At 40.4% G+C, this 23,003-nt stretch overlaps 1 protein-coding gene across 2 annotated transcripts in view; it reads right to left on the bottom strand.

Annotated features, from left to right (window-relative positions):
• ARHGEF26 (Rho guanine nucleotide exchange factor 26) overlaps positions 1–23,003 on the bottom strand; it is a 115,475-nt gene that overhangs the window by 49,459 nt on the left and 43,013 nt on the right. For both annotated transcript variants that reach the window (XM_026650166.2, XM_026650167.2), the window contains exons 7-10: positions 11,720–11,872; positions 11,083–11,212; positions 9,262–9,336; positions 6,842–6,931 (exon numbers count right to left, since the gene is read on the bottom strand). In XM_026650166.2, the coding sequence (XP_026505951.1) occupies positions 6,842–6,931; positions 9,262–9,336; positions 11,083–11,212; positions 11,720–11,872 (448 nt within the window). The remainder of the gene's footprint in view (positions 1–6,841; positions 6,932–9,261; positions 9,337–11,082; positions 11,213–11,719; positions 11,873–23,003) is intronic.

The following is a 23,003-nucleotide window of genomic DNA, read 5'->3' as shown; positions in this document are numbered from 1 at the left end:
CAGCAGGGATTCTAGGTCTATAATGTACTCTATAGATGGTTGCAGCAGGAAATCAGCCCCCACCAATTCAACACCCAGCCAGGAGAATATGAGACTACCTTCTGGGACAAGGGGAATATGGAGAGCGTCACTGCTGCAGAGTTTATACACTGTACTAGGGAGAAACTCTGACTGCATTCTTGGTGTGAAAGCCAGGCCCTATTGAAGTGAATATCTAAACCAGGGGCGGGCAAACTTTTTGGCCTGAGGGCCACACTGGGTTTCCGAAATTGTATGGAGGGCCGGTTAGGAGAGGCTGTATCTCCCCAAACACTGCTCCCTGCCCCACCCACCCCTGCTTCTCGCCCCCTGATGGCCCCCCCGGGACTCCTGCCCCATCCAACCTCCCCGTTCAGTCCCAACAGCCCCTGCCCCATCCACCCCTCCCTTTCCCCTGACCGCCCCCAGACCCCCTGACACTGACTGTTCCCCGCCACCCCATCCAACCCCCCCCTTCTTCCTGACTGCTCCCCCGGGACCCCTGCCCCCATTAAACCCCTTTTCCCAGCCCTCTGACTGCCCTGACCCCATCTACACCCCCGCTCCCTGACCACCACCCCAAACTCCCCTGCCCTCTACCCAACCCCCCCCCCCCCCCCCCGCTCCCTGTCCCCTTACCGCGCTGCCTGGAGCACCAGTGGCTAGCGGCACTACAGCCGTGCTGCCCAGAGCGCCAGAACAGGCAGCTGTGCTGCCCAGCTGGAGCCAGCCATGCCACCGCGCAGCACAGAGCACTGGGTCAGGCTGCGGCTCTGCAGCTGCGCTGCCCGGCAAGAGCTTGCAGTCCCACCACCCAGAGCATTGCGCCGGCGGTGCAGTGAGCTGAGACTGCGGGGGAGGCAGGACAGCAGGGGAGGGGCCGGGGGCTAGCCTCCTGGGCCAGGAGCTCAGGGGCCAGGCAGGAGGGTCCCGCAGGCCGGATGTGGCCCGCGGGCTGTAGTCTGCCCACCTCTGGTCTAAACTCTCATTGACTTCAACAGGGCCAGGATTTCACTTCGTGTCTTCTGGAGCTTATAAAAATCAGTGAGCGCACCAGCCTCAGCTGCTCTTTATGAGACACAGATAATCTCTGAAGACCTAGCGAGAGATACTGGGGCTGGGACCAGGGAAACCCACTGGTTCAGGGCAGACGGTGGCACTTATCAATCCTGCCTGTTCATGGTGTCTCTCTCTCTCTCTCTCTCTCTCTCTAGTCCTAGATGCCAAAGGGTGCCTGAGCACGGTGAATGTGTCTGCTCCTGCATAACTTTAAAGCCCCATGTGAGTCACAGCTAAGTATCCTGAGGTGAGTGCTCATGCAGTCAACCAGAGACCCTGGGAGACTGGTTAAATTCTGGTAAAGTTACAGGTGGGTGGAGGGGGTGTCAAAACTGAGTTTATAATGGAAAGCCAATCAAACTTTAACCACGAGGGAATACACTCTTTCACAAATATCCTTGTGTTTGATGATCACATGAACCAGAACCAGTACAGGAGGAAAGGAAATCTGAGGTATCTTTAATCCTCCATTACTGTGGCAGAATCCTAATACTGCTAACCATTTCCCATAGTCAATTATGAAATTTTGACTCTCACTGTCACTGTTCCATCACCACCAGTGACTGATTTTTCAGCTACTGAATTTCTCTGCACCTGAATTTAAATTTTCTTTGCTGCTGCTGAAACCCATTACCTGTCTTGTCATGTTTGACTAATGAAGACAACTGCTTTCTTTCGTCTCTAGAACATCCTTTTACATGCTCGTAAAATATTTCTCCATGCAGCTGTCAGCCCTTGTAATCATTCCTTATATGTCTTATTTTTCTGGCTTTTAAGTATTTTAGCTGCCCTTTCCTGAACTGTCTCCAGTTTGTCAGTATTTGTACTGTAATATTACGTCCAAAAGGGAACACGGTATTTCAGCTGTGATCTCACTGGTGCAAGAATTAAAGGGTGAGAATAAATACATCCATAGTTTTAGAGGCAACAGCTTTCTTCTTGCATACAAAATATATTACTGCATATGCCTTTTTAATGACAGTAAAATAATAAAATTGTTTACAAAGTGCCCTTCCTGCCTATGCGATACAACATATAAAAGCTAATATAAAATACAGTAGATGTTGGGCCAGGATCTTGCTCCCCTCCCATGCCAGCTGCTTTTCACTTAACAAAACTTGCAAGTTCTTGTTCATGAGAACTTACCATTTAAGTGTCCACAATTTTCTATTATCCATTAATTTAATCTCTTTTCTACTATTTTTTCCAAGTCATAAATATACTAAATATTGTTATGCCCTCCTTTAATCTATATATGACACCACACAGATGCTACTGTCCAAGCAGATAATGAACCAAACCCCAATTGCTCTCAGTGGACCAGAGCATGCAAACAAACTGGTTTCAGAGCACTGTAATTTCATTTATTTAAATGGAGATTATTCCAATTTACACCCATGCAACAGAACAGAATTAGGTACTGTGTTTGGTTTTCTAACCAGATTTGTAACCAATTTACAATAATTCTAACCAATCTGCATTTCTCAATTTTTCCTATAAAAATATCATATAATTCCCTTTATCAGTAGCTAGCTCACCTTGTCACTGTCACCTCATTGTCACCTTGTTCAAACTCACATCCTATGCAAGGTCTAATTCAGCGGTTCTCAAACTTTTGTACCGGTGACCCCTTTCAGACAGCAAGCTTCTGAGTGTGACACCCCCCCCACACACCCCCATAAATTAAAAACACTTCTTTATATTTAACACTATTATAAATGCTGGCGGCAAAGCGGGGCTTGGGGTGGAGGCGGACAGCTCGCGACCCCCCCCATGTAATAACCTCAACTCTCTGAGGGGTCATGACCCCCAGTTTGAGAACCCCTGGTCTAATTAGTTCTCCTAAGAAATGCCTCAGCACTGCAGGAAGTATTGAGTTTCATTATTATGAAATCAAAGTAATAAGTTTCCACAGTTTCATAGCAATATTTGGCTTGAAATTTTGGTTCCGTTTGAACCAGAAACTCAACCCACTCAGCCAAAACTCAGGGATCACGAAATCATGTGAATCAAACCTAACATTGCTAAGACAGATACCTCTTCCCATCTTTCTCCACCAAGTTACCAAGACTCCAATTTCTGTTGGAAGTTGGTCCAATTAAATATATTAACTCACCCATTTTCTCTCTTTAATATCCTGGGACTGACACAGATACAACTAGATTAATATGCCAATATCATGTTTTCATAACCATGCAAACACAGCGCTTGAGTTTCAACAACTGTCTTTGACAGCAGCAGTCACAAAATGCGTGCTGGTCCAAATAATTAAATTCTTATTTCTGTTTGCAGGAAAAAAGCCTCTCACTTCCCCAATACGGTACACAAAATCTCAAACTGAACGACATTGAATAAATATCTTCTAATCTCAACTAAAAATTAAATCTTCAGGACGGGCAAACAGCTGAATAAGTACATAAAAAGGGAACTAAACCATTTTTGGAGTGGCTTTGGTTATTCAAGCTTCACGAACCAAGTTAGATTGAATGAAACATTGTAACAATTCTAAGAATGTTATATGGGGGCTGTGACAAAGCTCCTTCTCTATCTTGTTGGGTCCTGCGCTTATTGGTGAATTTTCTTGCCTCAGAGATTCACCATGTGGGTTGGGGAACAGCCCAGAGACCTTCCCCTCTGGAAGAACCCACAGTCTAGGTCAGTTGGGAGGTTTGGGGGGAAACCTGGTCCCGCCCTCTACTCCAGGTTCCAGCCCAGGGCCCTGTGGACTGCAGCTGTCTGGAGTGCCTCCTGGAACAGCTGCACCACAGCTACAACTCCCTGGGCTACTTCCCCTTGGCCTCTTCCCAACACCTTCTTTAGCCTTACCACAGGACCTTCCTCCTGATCTCTGTTAACGCTTATACTCCTCAGTCCTCCAGCAGCACGTCCTCTCACTCCCAGCTCCTTACACACACACACACCTCACTAACTGGAGCCTTTTTATACCAGGTGTCCTGATTAGCCAGTCTGTCCTAACTGATTCTAGCAGCTTCTTCTTAATTGGCTCCAGGTGTTCTAATTAGCCTGCCTGCCTTAACTGATTCCAGCAAGTTCCTGCTTGTTCTGGAACTACCCCTGTTACCTTACCCAGGGAAAAGGGATCTACTTAATCTGGGACTAATATATCTGCCTTCTATCACTCTTCTGTAGCCATCTGGCCTGACCCTGTCACAGGGCCTAGAGATTATTTTATAGTTTAAACTATGTGTATTTCTAAGAATGACAGCCCCAAGATATTTAATTCTTTTATACCTAAAAAGGGCTTAACTTTTATTTGCTATTAACTCAACATACCTCAAATTTTTTTTCTATGATAAATAAATTCAGCATATGGTTTCCTAACTGGTTATATTCCAGAGAACACTTGCTTTGACTTTTTAAAATATTTTTTTCTAACAGTCAAAAATATGCAATGCTGAATGCAGAATGTCTTCTTCCTATATACAACAAACAGGCTCAGCATAATAAAGTGTATTGAAACTATGCCAAGAAAAATCAGCCTTTTACAATCCAACTGGCAAACTCTCAAACCACAGATAAATTCTAAACCACCAAGGAGTCATGTTTAAGATATATAGAGTGGTACTCTAGCAAAAAAGCTAAAGAATTAAAGTAGCTTTTATTCCCATGAGACTGATGAGAGGGGGAAGTTGCAGTATACATTCTAGAAGAGGGTACACTGTAAGAGATTGATCCTTCTGCCTAAATCAAGAACAACAGATTATGGACATCTTTTGTGGTGAAAATAAAGAATAAAAGCCATTTTCAAGGGCATTTTGAGAGCCTTTTGGCTATAAAAACTCCTAGAATTTATTTAGATTTGAAGGCTCTGGAATGACAAATCTGAAAAGCTGCTTTCCCAAATCTCTTGAGAATATTATCCTTAGGTCATTAGTGAACTTTATGATCACCTTATAAATAATCTCTTTTTTTTTGTTATTATAAGTGAATATTTACACCCTATTTTTCCTATTTTTATTGAAAATATGTCAGTAAAAATGCTGTGGACCCTTTGAAAAGTCTCGCTCCAGAGTCAGGAACTTTCCCCAGCCAAGATGGGGGTACAGAAATCCTTTAAAATATACATACTTAAAAAAAAAAAACATACACAAAATGGTACATTTTTCCACTGCATTAGTAAGAAGTATTCTTGGGAAATAATGTCATCCCATGGATATGATATTCCACTTACAAAATTTTGTTTGAAATGAACATTTTTTGAGGTACAAAGAAGATTTTTTTCCTATATTGTTGATACTTTGAAAATGCCACCAAAAACTTTTTAAAATCACATTTGACTCTTGTTGGACAGGCCACTGATAAAGGAAACAAACAACACAACCTGTAACTTTGGTTGTACTCAAAAGAAAAGATTTGGAAAATATCAGTATCATATGGCAGCCCTTTTAATAAGTACTAAATTCTAATCATTTTAATGAGTTTAACACAATACGTCAACAGACAAAATGGCTGTGAATTTAATAAAGTCTGATATTTTTTTTCCCTGCTAAACAATATGTATTTTACCACTTTTAAAAAATGTTTTAGTTAAATTATTAAGGCAGGGGTAGGCAATCTATGGCACGTGTGCCGAAGGCGGCACACGAGCTGATTTTCAGTGGCACTCACACTGCCCGGGTCCTGGCCACCGGTCCGGGGGGCTCTGCATTTTAATTTTAAATAAAGCTTCTTAAACATTTTAAAAACCTTATTTACTTTACATACAACAATAGTTTAGTTATATATTATAGAAAGGGTATGTCTTCACTACCCGCCGTATCGGCGGGTAGCAATCGATTTATCCGGGATCGATATATCGCGTCTCATTAAGACGCGATATATCGATCCCCGAACGTGCTCACCTCGACTCCGGAACTCCACCAGAGCGAGCAGCGGTAGCGCAGTCGACGGGGGAGCCGCGGCCGTCGATCCCGCGCCGTGAGGACCCCAGGTAATTTGATCCAAGATACTTGGACTTCAGCTACGCTATTCGCGTAGCTGAAGTTGCATATCTTGGATCGATCCCCCCCCCAGTGGAGACCAGCCCAAAGAGACCTTCTACAAACATTAAAAGGTATTACTGGCACACACAACCTTAAATTAGAGTGAATAAATGAAGACTCGGCACACCACTTTTGAAAGGTTGCCGACCCCTGTATTAAGGTCTTTTAAAAATGCACTTTACTTCTCATATAGTATCTTAGTTTATTGAAAATATCCAAGAGCTGACAAACCCAGAAGAGGTGGGGAGAGAAAGAAAGAGACAGAGAAACAGACCAATGAACAGTTCTATGTATCATCTGTGTTTAAACACTTCTACAGAACTTCATGAGTTAAGGAGATGAGGTGAAATCCTAGCTCCCCTGAAGTCAATGGGAATTTTGTCATTAACTTCAACAGGGGGGCAAGATTTCACTGACAATGAGAAGCCTTCTCTCTGAATATCCTGGTTTTTATGTGCAATTCAGGTGAGTAGTGTTAACTTGTGTAATTACTTTTTGTTTAAAGCTCTAGCTGCTTGATGTTAGTAACTGAGATATGGTTAGCAGTGGCATCTGTCGCTCTTTGAGCATTCACAGCCTCAGCTGCTCTCAGGAGACAAACTTTTAGTCCTTTGTTGAAAGGTCAGTTCAACATCATGGCTTCTGCAATCCCCAGGTAATTTGCTTCATTTTCTCTGGCTGTGAATCTGTTAGTCTTAAAACTTAAGGAAAGGCAAAAGTTCTGCACATGCTAAATGAGTTCATGAATGGAAATATCATACCTTGATTCTAAATTCCAGCTGGTTGTTAATTGTGTACATCATTTCTGTCCTTTCCATTTTTCGAGCCCCTTCGTTGCATAAACGGACCAACTAGAAAGAAAAAGGGAAAAAAGTGTTCCTGCTTTAATGTATTTAGATATTGCATTACTAGCTTTTCCTTTATATGGCAACTTTTCTGTGGAAATGCATACCACTGAAGAAGCAAGAAAATCAAAGAAACAGATATTTTTATAATAAACCACAAAGAGGATTGATTATTCCACACAGAATAGTACATGTGGCACAAAGTATCTAACTCAAAAGGATTGCAGATCGTCAGTCCAAAAACTTAATGGGCACCCTGAGAGAACATAAACTCTAACTTTGGCAAGTAAGTGAGTTGTGTAGTTGTGACCCAATGTTATATGCTGCTCTTACAACTGCAGACGTGAATTGTTTATTGAAGGAAGATACCAAGGCAAACGTTATGATGCTCTTTTGGCAAGCTAAGGAAGGCAGTATTTCACAAAACTATTCACTCGTGCTTTAGAATGTGATTTGAAAATGTGTTATATTCCTCTAGAGACCAAAAAAAAAAAAAAGGAAGATCAGGCATCTAGATATGTTAAATGGAAAAAATGATACATTCCTTAACCCCTTCCGTGGGCTCCCCAAAAGTCAATGAGCCCCTTCTTGTTTTTTACTTCCTGGAAGGGGGGAGAGAGATGTCTGAGCAACAGCATACTCCATTGATTCACTTAGTTCCCCAGATCCTTCCAGTACCACAGCAATTCAATGAAAAGCATAGCTAATGTACTGAATGCTAACACCATGACCCCTGCTAATCCCTGCTAGTGTTGAGTGGTGGAGAGTAGGATGAAAGTAGGAACACAAATCAATTGAGTCTGTCTGGATAGCCTTCTCTAGGCTAACTTGCAGCAATCAAAAGTCTAGAAAGGACAAAGGAGCCTTCCAGCTTTTCTAATAGGAAAAAAAGCTCACCTTTTATTTTGCTATAATTGTTGTTGGGGAGATAGGAAGCAGCATGTTAGCAAGTTAGGCTGTTCGATTTTTAGTGGATTTTATATAGGAGACAAATTAAACTAGGCAATGAATTCAGTGCAACAGCTGAGTAATTTGAAGAAGATGGGGACAAAGCCCTTATACACTAAGCTCTAGGATATCCTTCCCTGAGGGGGAAAAAAAAAATGTAAAACATTTGTTCTACAGGAGGATTTTTATGAGTCAGGGATAAAAGTCATGCTTATCGGGTATAGTTAAGCAGCATCCAGAGAAAGGGGTATGAACAATATCAGTCAGGCAAATTCTCCTCCCCCTTCTCCTTTTCAGTCTGAATACTCTGTACACCACAAGAAGTTCCCACAATAAAATTCAAGTGTGTTGGCAGCAGTATTGTGTTACTGCAGCAGTTCAGAATTTTTTCTGAGAAACAGAATGATTTAAATGTGAAGCTGATCTGTCAGTGACTGTTCCTGAATAAAGCAATTTGGCATTTTCATCCTTCATTACTCTTCCGCTTTAAGAGAAAAATTGTCAATTTCCATGCATAAATAATTTAAATGAGCCAGGAATGCTCAGAGCCTAAGGCAGTGTCTAGCCCTAAATATAAGGAACCTTATTTCCAATAGGGGGATGCCCAATCCATCAAATTTAATGACATTCAATTGCGTACCGCAGGATCTCAAATTCTAAGATCTCAGAGGCTAGTCCCTAGATTTCCATTTCAAACCGTCTTTCGTTTAATTTCAAAAAAGCTTTCGAGGCCAACAGTGATTTTACAGAGTTTTCATTGTGACGTTGGAAGTTGTCACGAATGCCAAATTCTGAAACCTCATTATCAGCTTTAAAAGAAACCTATTGGAGGTTATTGTAGAATTAATTATGGGCAATATTTATGCTTTATGTATTAGTGGGTTGTTCCTCTATTGTTGTGTGTATTCAATACTTGTTCCATGCTGAAGAGAGATTTTCAACACAGCTCTTATTGACTGGAATGGTTTAATTTCACTAAAAATAAATAAATCCTTAAATGTTCTTAGGCGCTCCAGTTTTCTAACTCTAAAAAATCCATGGCAGTTTCCAGGCTTTGGGTGTTGTACCTCTATCCCTTTTTTTGGACAATGACGGGGGAATAGAACCAAGCTGTCCAATTTCATTATGAAATGCATGATCAAGACAAATAATGAAGGAGGCAAATAATATCAAATAAGTGGTTATAATATATAATAGCCACTTGAGATATATATCTATATATATAGATATATAAAAAAAATAAGGAGCCAAAGCCATTTGGAAAAACAAAAGCGAGCATGTCTCAGATTGGCATATTGAATTGGCCAAAGCACACTGCACAACTGAGGAAGGAAAGAGGCTAAATAGAAGCAGGTCGGCTGTATAGGATTTGCTTTTTAAAAACATACCTTGCTCACTTCTTTTAAGGCTCGTTTGCAGATCTCATATTTTGGTGACTCTTTAGGGGTTTTCTGACAGATGGTCTGAAATAAAAGTCAATCAATTCAGAGAACTGAAAACTGTATATGGTTACATCTAAATCAGATGTATACAGAATTACAATACAATGAATGAAATTAAACATGGATGGGCAACATGGAAGCATATTTTCCTACCAACCAGAGCTCCTCGGTGCACATGGAGTGTGTATCTACTGATGTGCTCTTTAGGGAGTGCAGCATGCCGATATCAATCTATGGCCTGATGCAGGGGGAGGGGGTAAGCCACGGACCTGCCTGCTCAGAGCACCATGTCCTCCCAAAGGCTCTGGGAGAGAGCAGTCCCTGTGCTCCCTTTCAATTGTCTCCGGTCCTTATGAAGACCATGGAAAGTGGGGAGGGAGGGAAGCTCTTTGCACTCTTTACTCCTACTGTATAAGGGTTAAACATAATCCAGTCACTAATGTTCAAAGCACTGTGGAACTTTTGCTGAAAGTTGGCTAACCATGTGAGTTGGTCATGAAAATAAAAGTTCGGCCAAAATAAACATCTTGTATCAATATGTTCCTAATAATGAAGGGGCTAAATTATGTTCTTCAAGTGAAATTATGTTTTCACAGTCTGAATGTAAGAGAATCATACTTTTCATATTTCAGTTTAAGTGAAACAATGAAATCTCACTATAAAGAAAACATTTCAACAAAGTTTAGAAAATTATCTCCGAGAAAAAACTGTTTTGTAATTTTCCATTCTGTTCAGCTGTTAGATGCTTTCATTTCTGAAGCGGTATCCTGAATTTAAAGAGTTAGTTTGGATGTTTGGGGGTTTTTTTAAACAAACACAGGGATTTATTGAACAATAGAGTATGGCCCATGGGGCCAGGATGTATAAACTAGTAACTGTAGATATATAAAGGACTATTGCTTAATCAACCACTGTGAAGTATTGAACACATCCCCACAGTTATCGCAGTATTCATGATTATAGATGTGACTGACCTGCATAGGTCCTGAGCTGGGTCCTACTAAAGCCAGAATTCGGGTGTGGATTTTAATCCATACCATTGGCAGCAGGGCAGATCACATTTCAGTCCTGGCATCCAAACCAAAATGCCACAGACCTCATGAGTATGTATGTTTCCATCAGATTTCGACCTCCGCTTCTTAGCACTCTCCCTCGCTGTAGGCTCTCCCAATCCCTGCAGCTGTCTGTTGGAAGGGCGAACCCCACACATCCCACCATAACAGGCTGGTTACTAGCTATGGATGTAAATGATGTTTCCCTGTAGTGGCTGCCCCACTGAGGGCACAGGAGCGATTACTAAAATCGTTAGCTAAGGATCAGATTGTGACCCCCTTAATTTTCATAGTGCCAAAAGGACTATTCCTGTGAGAAAAGGTGCACAGTCTGGCCCTAAAGGGGGAGTCCTTTAGTCAGCATGGCAGAAAGCCTTTGTTTTGAACTGAAGGACCAGGTTCTAGGCCCAATTCTGTATGTGTGCAACTTCTATGGTAGTTGTGTCTTGACTTTGACTTCGTCATACAGTTTCATTAGAGACTGGTGCTCAATTGTTTGACTTGAACTTCTACACAGTTCCTTGGTCACTGCAAGAGCAAATAAATGCCACCACCCACTTCACAATTTCCTCTTTGTTGTTGACAGACCAGTTTATACAGCAATGGCCCCAGTCTAAACAAGGTGAGATGGGAATGGTCCAATAACTAAAAAAAAAGAAAGGTTGCTTAATTTCCAAGGACACAGAATACACAGAAAAAAATAATCTGTTCTCACATCCATCAGCAATGGAAGGCGTGTAACCCTCTGCATCGGAAGAATGAGGAAAGAGATCATAGGTAAATTCCTGCAGTCTTCATGGGACTCAATCCGTGACAGCACTTCCTTGAAGGTTGGATTTGTAGCTCTGAAGAAAAAAAAAAGAAACCACGTTTTTTTAAAAGATTGCTTTAATTTAGAAATCTGAATTTCTCTTTTCAAATAGCATTGATGTCAGTAAATCAGAGGAAGGGCAGTCTGAGGGAATCTCATCCTTTTAGTGTTCAACAGTTATATTTAGAAATATTATACAAATATAACTGATATTTAGAGACATCAGTACAGTGCACGCATGCACACAAACTATGCAATGAACAATACAAAGGGAAAAGTATAAAAGCATTGCTATAAAGAAACTAGTAAAACTATGCTGGTCCATGAAGACAATTTAGCACGACTGCAAATAGGACTGGACTCTACAGCCAAGTATATTTTCACCCTCAATTACATCAATGGAATTAAACATGTGCTTTAAAATAAGCATGTTCTTAATGGATATGCTGAATTGGAGTTTAGATATTATGCTTCAAGAAATCCTGATTGCTACCGTTAAGGGGATGATTTAAAAACATGCATTTTAAGCATCATTTCTTACAATAGTTTCTGGAGTGTTCGCTGTTGATAGACTTCATTAGTACAATATTTCACATATGGGTCAAATGTTGATGCAGTATGCTTTTCAACAATATCACTAATATCCTCTATGAAGATGTTGTTCTGATGCCTTGCTTCAAGTTCTTTAAAGAACCTGCAAAGGAAGAGAAGTAATTACCAATTTCACTAAACATAATTCATAATGGTTTGTCTCTTGTAGCATTTCAAACTGCACTTGACAGGATATCGGATCATTTCACAAAACTTTTAACCACATAAACAAACAACGGGCAACATAGGGACAATCTGAGAAATTTGGGGACTCTGTAGGGGAGGAAAAGATTAACTGATGTGAGACCCTCATCCCATCGGCTCAACTGTCCATGTATTTCTTACACAATATATGTAAAGGAAATGTGGCGTAACCTGTCAGACTTCAGCAGAAGCAATGCTGACCAAGTTATTTTTTCACAAACAGTCAAAACAGAAAGAGTACTACTAATAGGATGCAATGGTACTTTTCAGCATATGGCTGAAAAGGAAGTGAAACTACTTGAAACACAACATATACGATTCTACGAGTACTGAATCTTTTTTCCTTGTAGTAATGGACGTGCAATAGCATAACTGCAACAATAACTGGAAAACTTCACACCAACTTAAACGTCAACTACAAAACTAAAATGAAAATTAAATTAAATTGCCGGTTGATGTGCTGAATGATCTGGTAAACAAGCAGAGTTCCTACCCTGCTCCAAATAGAGCACACATTACCTGCTCTATACCATTCAGCATACCATTAAAGCCAAACCCAGAAAGGAGATACTGAAGTCTAAAACTTAGGTTGACCTAAGCTACGTCGCTCAGGGGTATGAAAAATTCACACCAGAGACACAGTTAAACCAACCCAAGCTCTGGTATAGATACTGCAGGGTTGACAGAAGAATTCTTCCATCAACCTAGCCACCACCTCTTGAGGGAGGGGATTTACTAGAGTGATGGTAAAACCTCATCTGTCACTGTAGCAAGCGTCTACACTACAGTACTGTAGTTACTGACAAAGCTGCTGTGACAAATGAAGGGGGGTGGAGGTAGCTCCCTTTTATAGACTCTCAGCCATCCAGTAGCTATAAAATCCCTCTTAGTAGCTGTTCTCTAATTGCTCTACCTGTAAAGAGTTAAAAAGTCTCACTGCTATGCACAGGGCAGCAGCTATGCTGTAAGACGCTTGGTCCAGGTATAAAAAATCATCAGTATCATACTTAGAAACTACTCATTTAAAACCCCAGATATGTAAGTAGATCGGAAAATGTCTAGGAAGACCAAATTGGGTTAATCCCTTTTATTTCGTTATGGCTTGTGGATTCCCCTGTGCTAACCCCAGGTGCTTTTGTTTTGCTTGTAACCTTTAAGCTGGACCTCAACAAAACTATTCCTGGTGTTTAATTCTTTTAGTGGCTCTTTTAAAATCTAGCAATAGCCTGAGTTCCCAGATATATATATATATATATATATAAAATATTTTTTTAAATAAAATTTACCTTTTTTTTTTTTAAGAACAGAACTGGATTTGTGTGTCTTAAGAGGTTTGTGCACATGTTGTTTAATTAGCTGGTGCCAACAGCTGATTTTCTTTCCCTCTCCCCTTTCTCAGCTCTTCCCCAAAGGGTGTGTGTGTGAAAGGGCTTGAGGGTACCCCACAGGAAGGAATTCCCAAGTGCACCTTCCTGGGTTCGCAAAGGGGTTCTGCACTTCGGTGGTGGCAGCATCTACCAATCCAAGGTCAGAGAAAAGCTGTAACCATGGGAGTTTAATACAAGCCTGGAGTGGCACATATTAATTTTTAGAATCCTTGTGGGCCCCCACCTTATGCACTCGAAGTGCCACAGTGGGGAATTAGCCTCGACAGCTCCTGAAGGATATGGTTATACAAATATATTCAGTGTTGAATCCCTTGCAGTTTTTCCTCTATTGATAGAGCAGTCTTTCCTGGCTGTAATGACCCGTCTCCAATTCGAAGAGGCATAATCTCACTGGAAAGCCTCTAACCCCTGCCCCTCTAATTTCAAAGGATGAGATAATGCACATTGTCACTGATTTATATTATATTAAGTACTGACCATGTGATTTGGAGAAGAGTAGTGGCTCACAAAGAACACCAGTCTGCAGTTCTATCTCGTACTATATATGGTGACTTATTCAACTGGTGGTTTGCCAAAAGAGTCTCTGGAGGCCTTCAGAATTCTGTTAATCAAGCAGGGCAAGTTTTCAAGTTGTGTCATCTACTATGTTATGAACTACAACATTCAGATTTAAAGTACAGACCAACCTAGGTGCTGTCATGATCCACGGATATCGAACCCAGGTCCGCAGGGTTTACAGGAGTGGCTAAGCTCCAACCCTGCGCCTGCCAGCTTGCTGACAACTGCTTATCTGGGACCCATGAAACCCAGCCCCAGTTCCAGGCTCCACCCCTGAGGTCCTACTGGTGGAGTCCCAGAGCAGCCAGCTGGTCCAGCAGGAACAGGAAGCTGTCTAAACAACTGGGCTCCACCCTGCTCCTGCTCCACACATTGACTTCCTGGCATCTTGAGCTGGGTCGACTCTTGGCATCTGACTCGTGGTTCTGATCTCAAGGTTTGTCTCCTGCTTCTGATCTCCCAGTATCCTGACCCAGCTGACTCTTCACTCCTATCTTGTGACTGTGACTCTACAACCAGACTGTGATAGCTGCAGGCAGTGACTAGAAACCATTTCCACCATTTTTTTAGTTGGCAGAAACTCTTAGCATATTGCTGATTAATTTTATACAGGAAATGATGAACTATGGCATTTCTTCCCATTTCATATTTTGGCATGCTGAAAAGATCATAGAATCATAGAAGATCAGGATTGGAAGAGACCTCAGGAGATCATCTAGTCCAACCCCCTGCTCAAAGCTGGAGCAAACCCAACTAAATCATCCCAGCCAGGGCTTTGTCAAACTGGGCCTTAAAAACCTCCAAGGATGGAGATTCCACCACCTCCCTAGGTAACCCATTCCAGTGCTTCACCACCCTCCTAGGGAAATAGTGTTTCTTAATATCCAACCTAGACCTCCCCCACTGCAACTTGAGACCATTGCTCCTTGTTCTGTCATCTGCCACCGCTGAGAACAGCCGAGCTCCATCCCCTTTGGAACCCCCCTTCAGGTAGTTGAAGGCTGCTAGATGTTTGACTATATGAACTAGAACATTATCCTTATGTTTTAAAAATTAAATCATATTTTTTTGCATCAGGTGCTCAGTCCATAATCCTTTCAGGGAACAGTAAAAATCTAGGTAGGAATGTTTTAGAAGAGAAGGGAAATAACTTATTTAAAAACAAAAAACCAACCCACAGCCTACCTAGAGCAGCAGGCTATTCTTATAAAGAGTGCTATGAATCAAGATTTGGATCAACAGGTTCCCTTTGTGCATCCAGCTTACTATAACTTATCAGTAAACCAGCTACTTCAATAAATCCTTTTACTTTATAGGTTAGAGGAGATTTGGAGATTAAAAATTAGTTCTGATCAATCATAAGAGCTGCTCAACACAAATTGTGTCTGGCCTTTTAATACCAGAAGACTTAAAGTGTTGCTGTTTCCTTTAAATCTAAGAAATTTTTCTGATTATTTTAAATGGGTTCAAAGTTTAAAGTCAGAACAGACCTTGAAAGAGGGTCTAATTCTTTCGCCATATCTTTGGTAGTTAAAATAAATATCCGATCTGTAATTCTCTAATGTAAGTCAGGCTGCCTCTTTTTTAAGGGCTATATAAACTAATTTAGAAAATGCATCTTTACTGATTTCTTAGATCAAGGAACAATAGACTAAGCTTTAGTGAATCCTACCTCCCCATTGAGAAGGGAAGAATCTCTCCAAATGCTTGTTGCTTTAATTTGGCAGCTCTTGTTAAGAGTCTTTCTATGTTTTAAGCTGATCACTAACCTTCAGTTAAGCATTACACAGGAACAGCGCCTTGATATTTGTGCTGGCAGTTTGCTCATGCTATGTTTTGCTGCTAATATGAACAGTTTTAACCCTTGATTTACCATCACAAATGCCTTAAAAGCCATACAGTTAATTGATATAATTCATAGGAGCTAGCTACTGTAGGGGCCAAATCATGCCCTATTTATACAAACAAAATTTTCACAGACTTCAGTGGGAGTTTTGTACAAAGCAAACAGGAATTAGCTCAAGGTAAAAGCTCTGAGCTCCCTAGAAGGAATCAACACCTTAAATCAACCCTTTCATTTTGGCAAACATTTCCTCTCAAATTCACCACAAAAGCGTTACTGAACAAGATTGACAAATTTGAAGACACTTGGCAGTTGGGTATGCATTTACGTGGACACTTGAGCCCTTTAACCAGGATAATTTAGGACTGGATCTGTCTCCCATTAGAACACACTAAAGTAAATCGCATTGCTTCACAAGTGGTCAGTTTGTACTTCTATTTCTCCATGTGCTATTGATTAAAGGAGTCTCTAAGTAGGGGGGTAGACAATCAGTAATTAATTTCCTTATCCTATGTGCACTACTTAGTATGAAAACTAAAACTGCAGCAACAGAATATGACTAGGAAGTCTCTAGGTATATCTGGGTTCTAGACTGCTTGTTCCATTTCCTTTGCTGTTGTAAGTTAGGGCTCCATTCTTAGAAACGTTGAGCATTGTTGCCAGGTGTTAGGCCTTCAATTCCCAACCAAAATCACTGGCAAGTGGGGGTTCTCTGCACTTCACATGAGTGCTCTTCACCTTGTAGGATCGAGCACTTTAAAGATCCTTTTCTATCCTCATGTTACTTAATGTCCTCTAGTTCTTAAATTCATAAAAAGCCATGAGAAACAGGCTTATTCTGCATGGATTCAGGGAGATGTGTGGATCTTCTGCTGTCTCAGCCTTTTCTTCACTGGTTGTCTAGCTAAGTACAAACATTATTTGCCCTCCTCTGCTCCCTGCCCCCAAAGAAAAATTTCAAACTGCCCATTAAAATTATTTCCCTTATGTCTTTCTCCACCCCAGGTTCTTATTATTTAAATTACAGCATATTTATTGTTTCACACCGGGGACTTCCATGTGCATCATGTTCTAACATGCTAATTTCTTCTACAATGTAATAGTTTGGTGGGCTTTTTAAAAATCCTTCCACCAATTTCTGCGATCAATGGGTCAGATCCTCAGCTGGTGTAAGTGAGCATACTTTATTGACTTTGATGGAGCCATACTGATTCATACTAGCTGAGATCTGGCCTTAAAAAAAAATAAAAAATCACAAGTCAATCTTATCACTAGGAAGGTTTTAAATCAGGGCTGTCAAGCTGCCTCTTGATGTTTCAACCTCTGTTCCAGAGGACATGCGTCCATGCTGATGACAGGTTCTGCTCAATAACAATCCAAAGCAGTGCAGACTGACTCATTTTCATGATCTGAGTCAGATGCCACCAGCACAAGGTTGGTTTTCTTTTTTGGTGGTTCGGGTTCTGTAGTTTCCGCAGCAGTGTTGCTCTTTTAAGACTTCTGAAAGCATGCTCCACACCTCGTCCCTCTCAGATTTTGGAAGGCACTTCAGATTCTTAAATCGTGGGTCGAATGCTGTAGCTATCTTTAGAAATTTCCCATTGGTACCTTCTTTTCATTTTGTCAAATTTGCAGTGAAAGTGTTCTTAAAACGAACAACATGTGCTGGATCATCATCCAAGACTGCTATAAAATGAACTATATGGCAGAATGTGGGTAAAACAGAGCAGGAGACATACAATTCTCCCCCAAGGAGTTCAGTAACAAATTTAATTAACGCATTATTTTTTTAACGAACATCATCAGTATGGAAGCATGTCCTCTAGAACAATGTCCGAAGCACAAAGAGATATATGAGTCTTTAGCGCATCTGGCATGTAAATATCTTGCGACGCCGGCTACTACAACAGTGCCATGTGAACTCCTGTTCTCACTTTCAGGTGACGTTGTAAACAAGAAGCAGGCAGCATTATCTTCTGCAAATGAAAATAAACTTGTTTGTCTGAGCGATTGGCTGAACAAGAAGTAGGACTGATTGGACTTGTAGGCGCTAAAGTTTTACATTGTTTTGTTTTTGAGTGCAGCGATGTAACAAAAAATACATTTGTAAATTGCACTTTCATGACAAACTACAGTACTTGTATGAGGTGAATTGAAAATTACTATTTCTTTTATCATTTTTACAGTGCAAATATTTGTAATAAATATAAAGTGAGCTCTGTACACTTTGTATTCTGTGTAACTGAAAGATATATTTGAAAATGTAGAAAAACATTCAAAAAGATGTAATACATTTCTATTGGTATTCTATTGTTTAACCATGCGATTATTCACGATTAATTTTTTTGAGTTAATCGCGTGAGTTAACTGCGATTAATCGACAGCCCTATTTTAAATATTTATTTTTAAGCTAGAGAATACAGATATTAGAGGCTTGATGTCAGTTTCTCATCTCATTTATGCTGGTGTAACTGCAGCATAAGTATTGCAGTCAATAGGGTTACTCCAGATTTGCACAAGCATAACTGAGATCATTATCTGCCCCTTTGTCTTCTCAAGAGGCACTTAACATATTCCAACTATTATCTAAGCATGGTGCAATGAAAGCTAGAGTTATATCATGCATTATTATTATTGTTGTTATTATTTACTGCCATACCTATTCAGCACTTCACATGTTTCAAAAGACTTTACAATTAAATTCTCTAAATTCCTGTAAAGTATTAGTCCCACTTTACAGATCTGGAAAATGAGACAAGTGATTTGCCAATGGGAACATAGCAAATCTTTTGCAGAGACAGGATAAGAATGTGTGTCTTCATAATTCTTGGTCTCGTACTCACTCCACTAGTCCATTCTGCCTCATGCAATCAAAGCATTTACTCTTTGCTCACAAAAAGTCTCTCATTCTAAATGCAAAGTGTTAAATAAATAATATATATAGCACTGAAATGCTTTAGAAGCTACTCTGTTGCTGCTATAAGGACACTAAGTTCCTTTTCTCCAGCTCAATGGTAATATAATAAGAAGGAATGCAATCAGAAACCCAACAACAACAGTAACTTGGCCATTAATAGTGTACAGTGAAGTTGCTTTAACTAACACAAAAGGTTTGCCAAAGTGCAGGATTAAAAAAAGAAAAACAAGACTTTAAAGGAAGTAACTGTTTTGCATTAGTTAGATAACCAAAATATAAATAAAGTGATTGTATAAACCATATTTTGCTTTGCCTGATGTCAATATAGGGACTCAACATTTTATTTGACACTGGAGTCCTCAAAGAGCATTTTAGCAAGTTCATCCAGATTAGTTAATGATCTAAACTTAAAAAATATTGAGGAAAAATGATTTTGAAGAACAAAGCAGTAGACGACTGACCAGTGCAGACTGTTAAAACTGAAAGCTATCTAAGTATACAGCTAAGAGCAGTGCACATAAAATGGATGTGTATGAAGCCTACTGAAACACAGCTGTAAATTCCACTGCGTGTGGAAGAGCAATGGGTTTAAAAAGCCAACATCACAATCTGAAAGGACCCACAAAATCTTGCTTCCTAACATCCCTGATTCCTATTTCCAATGTGCCACTGCTGAAGACCAAAGTTGTTTGAATGCCTATGACGAGTGCTTTATTATAGCTTGGTTACTTTAATTCTTTCTTCTTGAATAACTTCTGTGGACTGAAAGCCTGATCCTGCAAGGTGCTGACCAGTCCCAGCTCAAGTCAGCAGGTGTTTGATACTGCTCAGCTCCTTGGATTTTCAGGCCCCAGACCAGAAAATACACAGCATCCAAAACTGTCCAACAGCCACAGGAATCAAACACATAGGTCACCTAAGTTGTGCTAGCGGTTAGTGTGATAATTACTTTAAAAGTCACTGAGGAATTTATTTTACATTTCGGAATACTTTGACATACAGCCTTGGAGACAGCCAGTCTCTAGCCCATTCCAACCATGAAACAGAAGTTTCTGGTGATGACTGTGCCCCCAGAAATCCATACATGGATCTCATCCCTCCAATGGCATCACCTCCCCTCCCATTCCCTGTTTGCTCAGGATGTGCAGGGCAGGGGAAGGTACTGGGCATGCTGGGGCAAGCAGTGGGCAAGTATGCATTAGAAGAGAGTAGGCCAAAAGGGAATACATAGTCCCCCCACAAATAGGCCAAACAGATTTCTGTGAAGAAAGGCTACATTACTTTTTGTGCAGGGCCAATCCATGCTGCACAACATCCCTCTTAAAGGGGTGTGTGAGGGGGGAATCCTAGGGTCAAGTACAGCCAAAGGAAACCCTGATGGCTCCTTCGAAGCTCCAGTGCCTGTGCTTCTGAACTTCCACCAGAGAGATAGAGTCACCATGTATATGGAGATCAGTGTGGTCTGGTGACCAGATCCATGGCCTGTTCCATGGCACAGGGAACCCTGTCCCTCACTGAATGTTTGGGGGAAACTGGAGGAAGAGGGGGAGGAATAGGAAGGGAAAGGTGGGGCTACTTCTGTATCTAAGCACTCAGCTTGTATCCATTTTATCGTCAGACTTTGTAAAGTCATTTACACTGATGAGAACAACGTGTTTCTGAAAATGCCTAACAAGTTGACCAACCAAACCTGGGACTTCATTATTTCCCTAATGAATAAGTAAGCGCATCTCTCTGAGAAATGTTCAGTTAGACAAAGTAGTGACTGTTAACTGTAATTTTGCAGGCAATCTACGTTTAGAGCAGAGGTTCTCAACCTTTTTCTTCCTGAGGTCCCCCCAACATGCTATAAAAACTCCACTGCCCACCTGTGCCACAATAACTGGTTTTCTGCATATAAAAGCCAGGGCCAGCATTAGGGGGTAGCAAGCAGGGCAACTGCCTGGGCCCCATGCCACCCCCATGAAGCTACATTGTTCAGGCTTCAGCTTCAGCCCCGGGTGGAAGGGCTCAGGGACCTGGGCTTCAGCCCCATGCGGTGGGGCCCTGGGCCTCAGTCAGTCTAATGCTGGCCCTGCTTGGAAGCCCCCCTGAAACCTGCTCGAGGCCCCCTAGGGCGTCCCAGACCCCTGGTTGAGAACCACTGGTTTAAAGAACTCTGCTACTCCACCAAGAACAGAAAAGCTCTGAATCAATGTAGAGTTATTGCTTCAAACCCTCACACTAGATTCCAGCATCTTTAAAAACTACATCCAGAGAAGTACAGATAACATTTATTTCTGAAAGATTTATTTTCCTCATGCTGTAACCAAAAGGTCAGAGTAAGAAAACTGCACATTTTAGAGTGTTTTGTAGATTTTTATAACTTCATTTTAGTATGCATACAAGAAATGGGGTAGAGCACAGCACACGTCTATTTTACATGACTTCATCTGATTTATTATTTAGCTTGGGCACATTTTAATACTACTACTTCTTTCCCCTCCTTGCTACATTATGGTTGCCAACCTTCCAGACTGTCCTGGAGTCTCCAGGAATTAAAGATTAATCTTTATTAAAGGTGTCATGTGATGAAACCTCCAGGAATACGTCCATCCAAAACTGGCAACCCTATGCTACCTAAATGCAGTTGTCAGAGGCTGCACCCACAAGTGACAAATTAGTTTTGTCTTCATGGTCTGTTGCTAACATTGTCTTAAACTTCTGAGTTTAAAGGCACACTTCCCTGCTACACACTTTGCTGTAACAATTCGTTAAATTTGGCATTTAACCTGTACCTTAAAAACAGCTCACTCACTGGATTGACCTTGTGCCTATTTACCTATATTTACCACAGTATTTACAATGATAGAAAATAGAAGCACAAAAGCTGGAAAGAAAAAAAACAAAGAAAATATAAGCAGAAAGGCCATTGTTATCCCAGAGGAATGAACAGGATAAACTACAGACTATTTCAGGATTCCCGGACATGAGAGGTCACTAACCATCTATTTCAACTTGCTGCTTTGCCAAACCACTTATATTCATCAGCAGGTGACTCTCCCAGGATGGACCACAAAAAAAAAATAAAAAAAAAAAATCAATGATTTAAAAAAAAAAAATCTGATTTTTTAAAAATTTAATTTAAATAAGTTTATTTTAAAAAAAAACTAAACCTATTTAAAACTAAATTTGAAAGTGACAACCTACATTAAGGCCTAAACTTTTTATAATTTATTAAAATCACAAATAAAAATAATAATATTCAAGCAACACACATCTGCTGCCAAGTTTTAAATAGTCAAACTACTGAACTGTTGGAAGTCACTGGAGAAAACACATGGAACCAGAGTTGGTTGACCAGCTTTTGACAGCAGTAGCGTTTTCTGAAGGTGCAAAGAGATTATTTTCTTCATTTCAATTTATTCAATTAGTTCAGTTCAATGACTAGTTCATTCAGAATTAAAAAAAACAGAAAAGCCTGTTTTCCTTTGCTAGTTTATGAATAAAAACTACTACCAATATCTACTAGTTCTAAAATCTTGAAGGACACTGTGACCAGAAACAGTCAGTTGAATTCACTACAGATAATACTTCCTTTCTTTCATAAATTAGTTTTAAATGCAAAACGTGTTTTGGTAAATTTTTCTTATGTATCCAGCACACTTAAAATAGTTTTAATTTAAAATAAAATAAAATGCTATTTTGTGCATTTTAACTGAATTTCCATCCAAATAGGGCTTGGCACAAATAGCAAGTAAAACTTCGTCATCGTCATCAGGAAAAACAGTAAGCTACATATCTGGTTGTATAAATGTGTATCAACACAGTGTATCTTCCTGGTTAGCAAAGAGCAGCACCAAATTTAGGGTAAAGCCATATTTAGTTGCAAATCAAATGTTATAATTGTTACCAACCAATTTTTTTTTTTTAAAAAGGGAAAAATAACTAAAAAAGTACAAAGGCAAAACATGATTAGGACTGATTATTTAAATCAATCCACCCTGGACTCTCCTGATCTTAATTATAGCCTCAGTAAGTCGAAACCACAGTCTAACCACCTCAACTGAAATAGTCCTGCTTCATGAAATCACATTTGCAATGTATTTGTTTAAAAAAAAAATCCATAACATTCCCACCCTTTACACAGTGACTTTTGGTAGACAGAATCTTTAAAATACATAAAAATTATCCCCACTGGGTTCAAATGGATTCCTGTTCATTGAATGCCTGGTATCAGAGCAGTGAAAAAAACATTTAAAGTATGCACAGCTTTGAGGCTACAGGGATTTTGCCAGCCAGCCTCTGAGAGCCTTTCCTGGAATGTCAACATCCCAAATTCTTT

The sequence above is a fragment of the Terrapene carolina genome, unplaced genomic scaffold (genome assembly GCF_002925995.2).
Source record: "Terrapene carolina triunguis isolate 2854851 unplaced genomic scaffold, T_m_triunguis-2.0 Scaffold88, whole genome shotgun sequence".
Lineage (NCBI taxonomy): Eukaryota > Metazoa > Chordata > Testudines > Emydidae > Terrapene > Terrapene triunguis.
The sequence above is the reverse complement of the archived record's forward strand: the minus strand, read 5'-3'. Positions and strand labels throughout refer to the sequence as shown.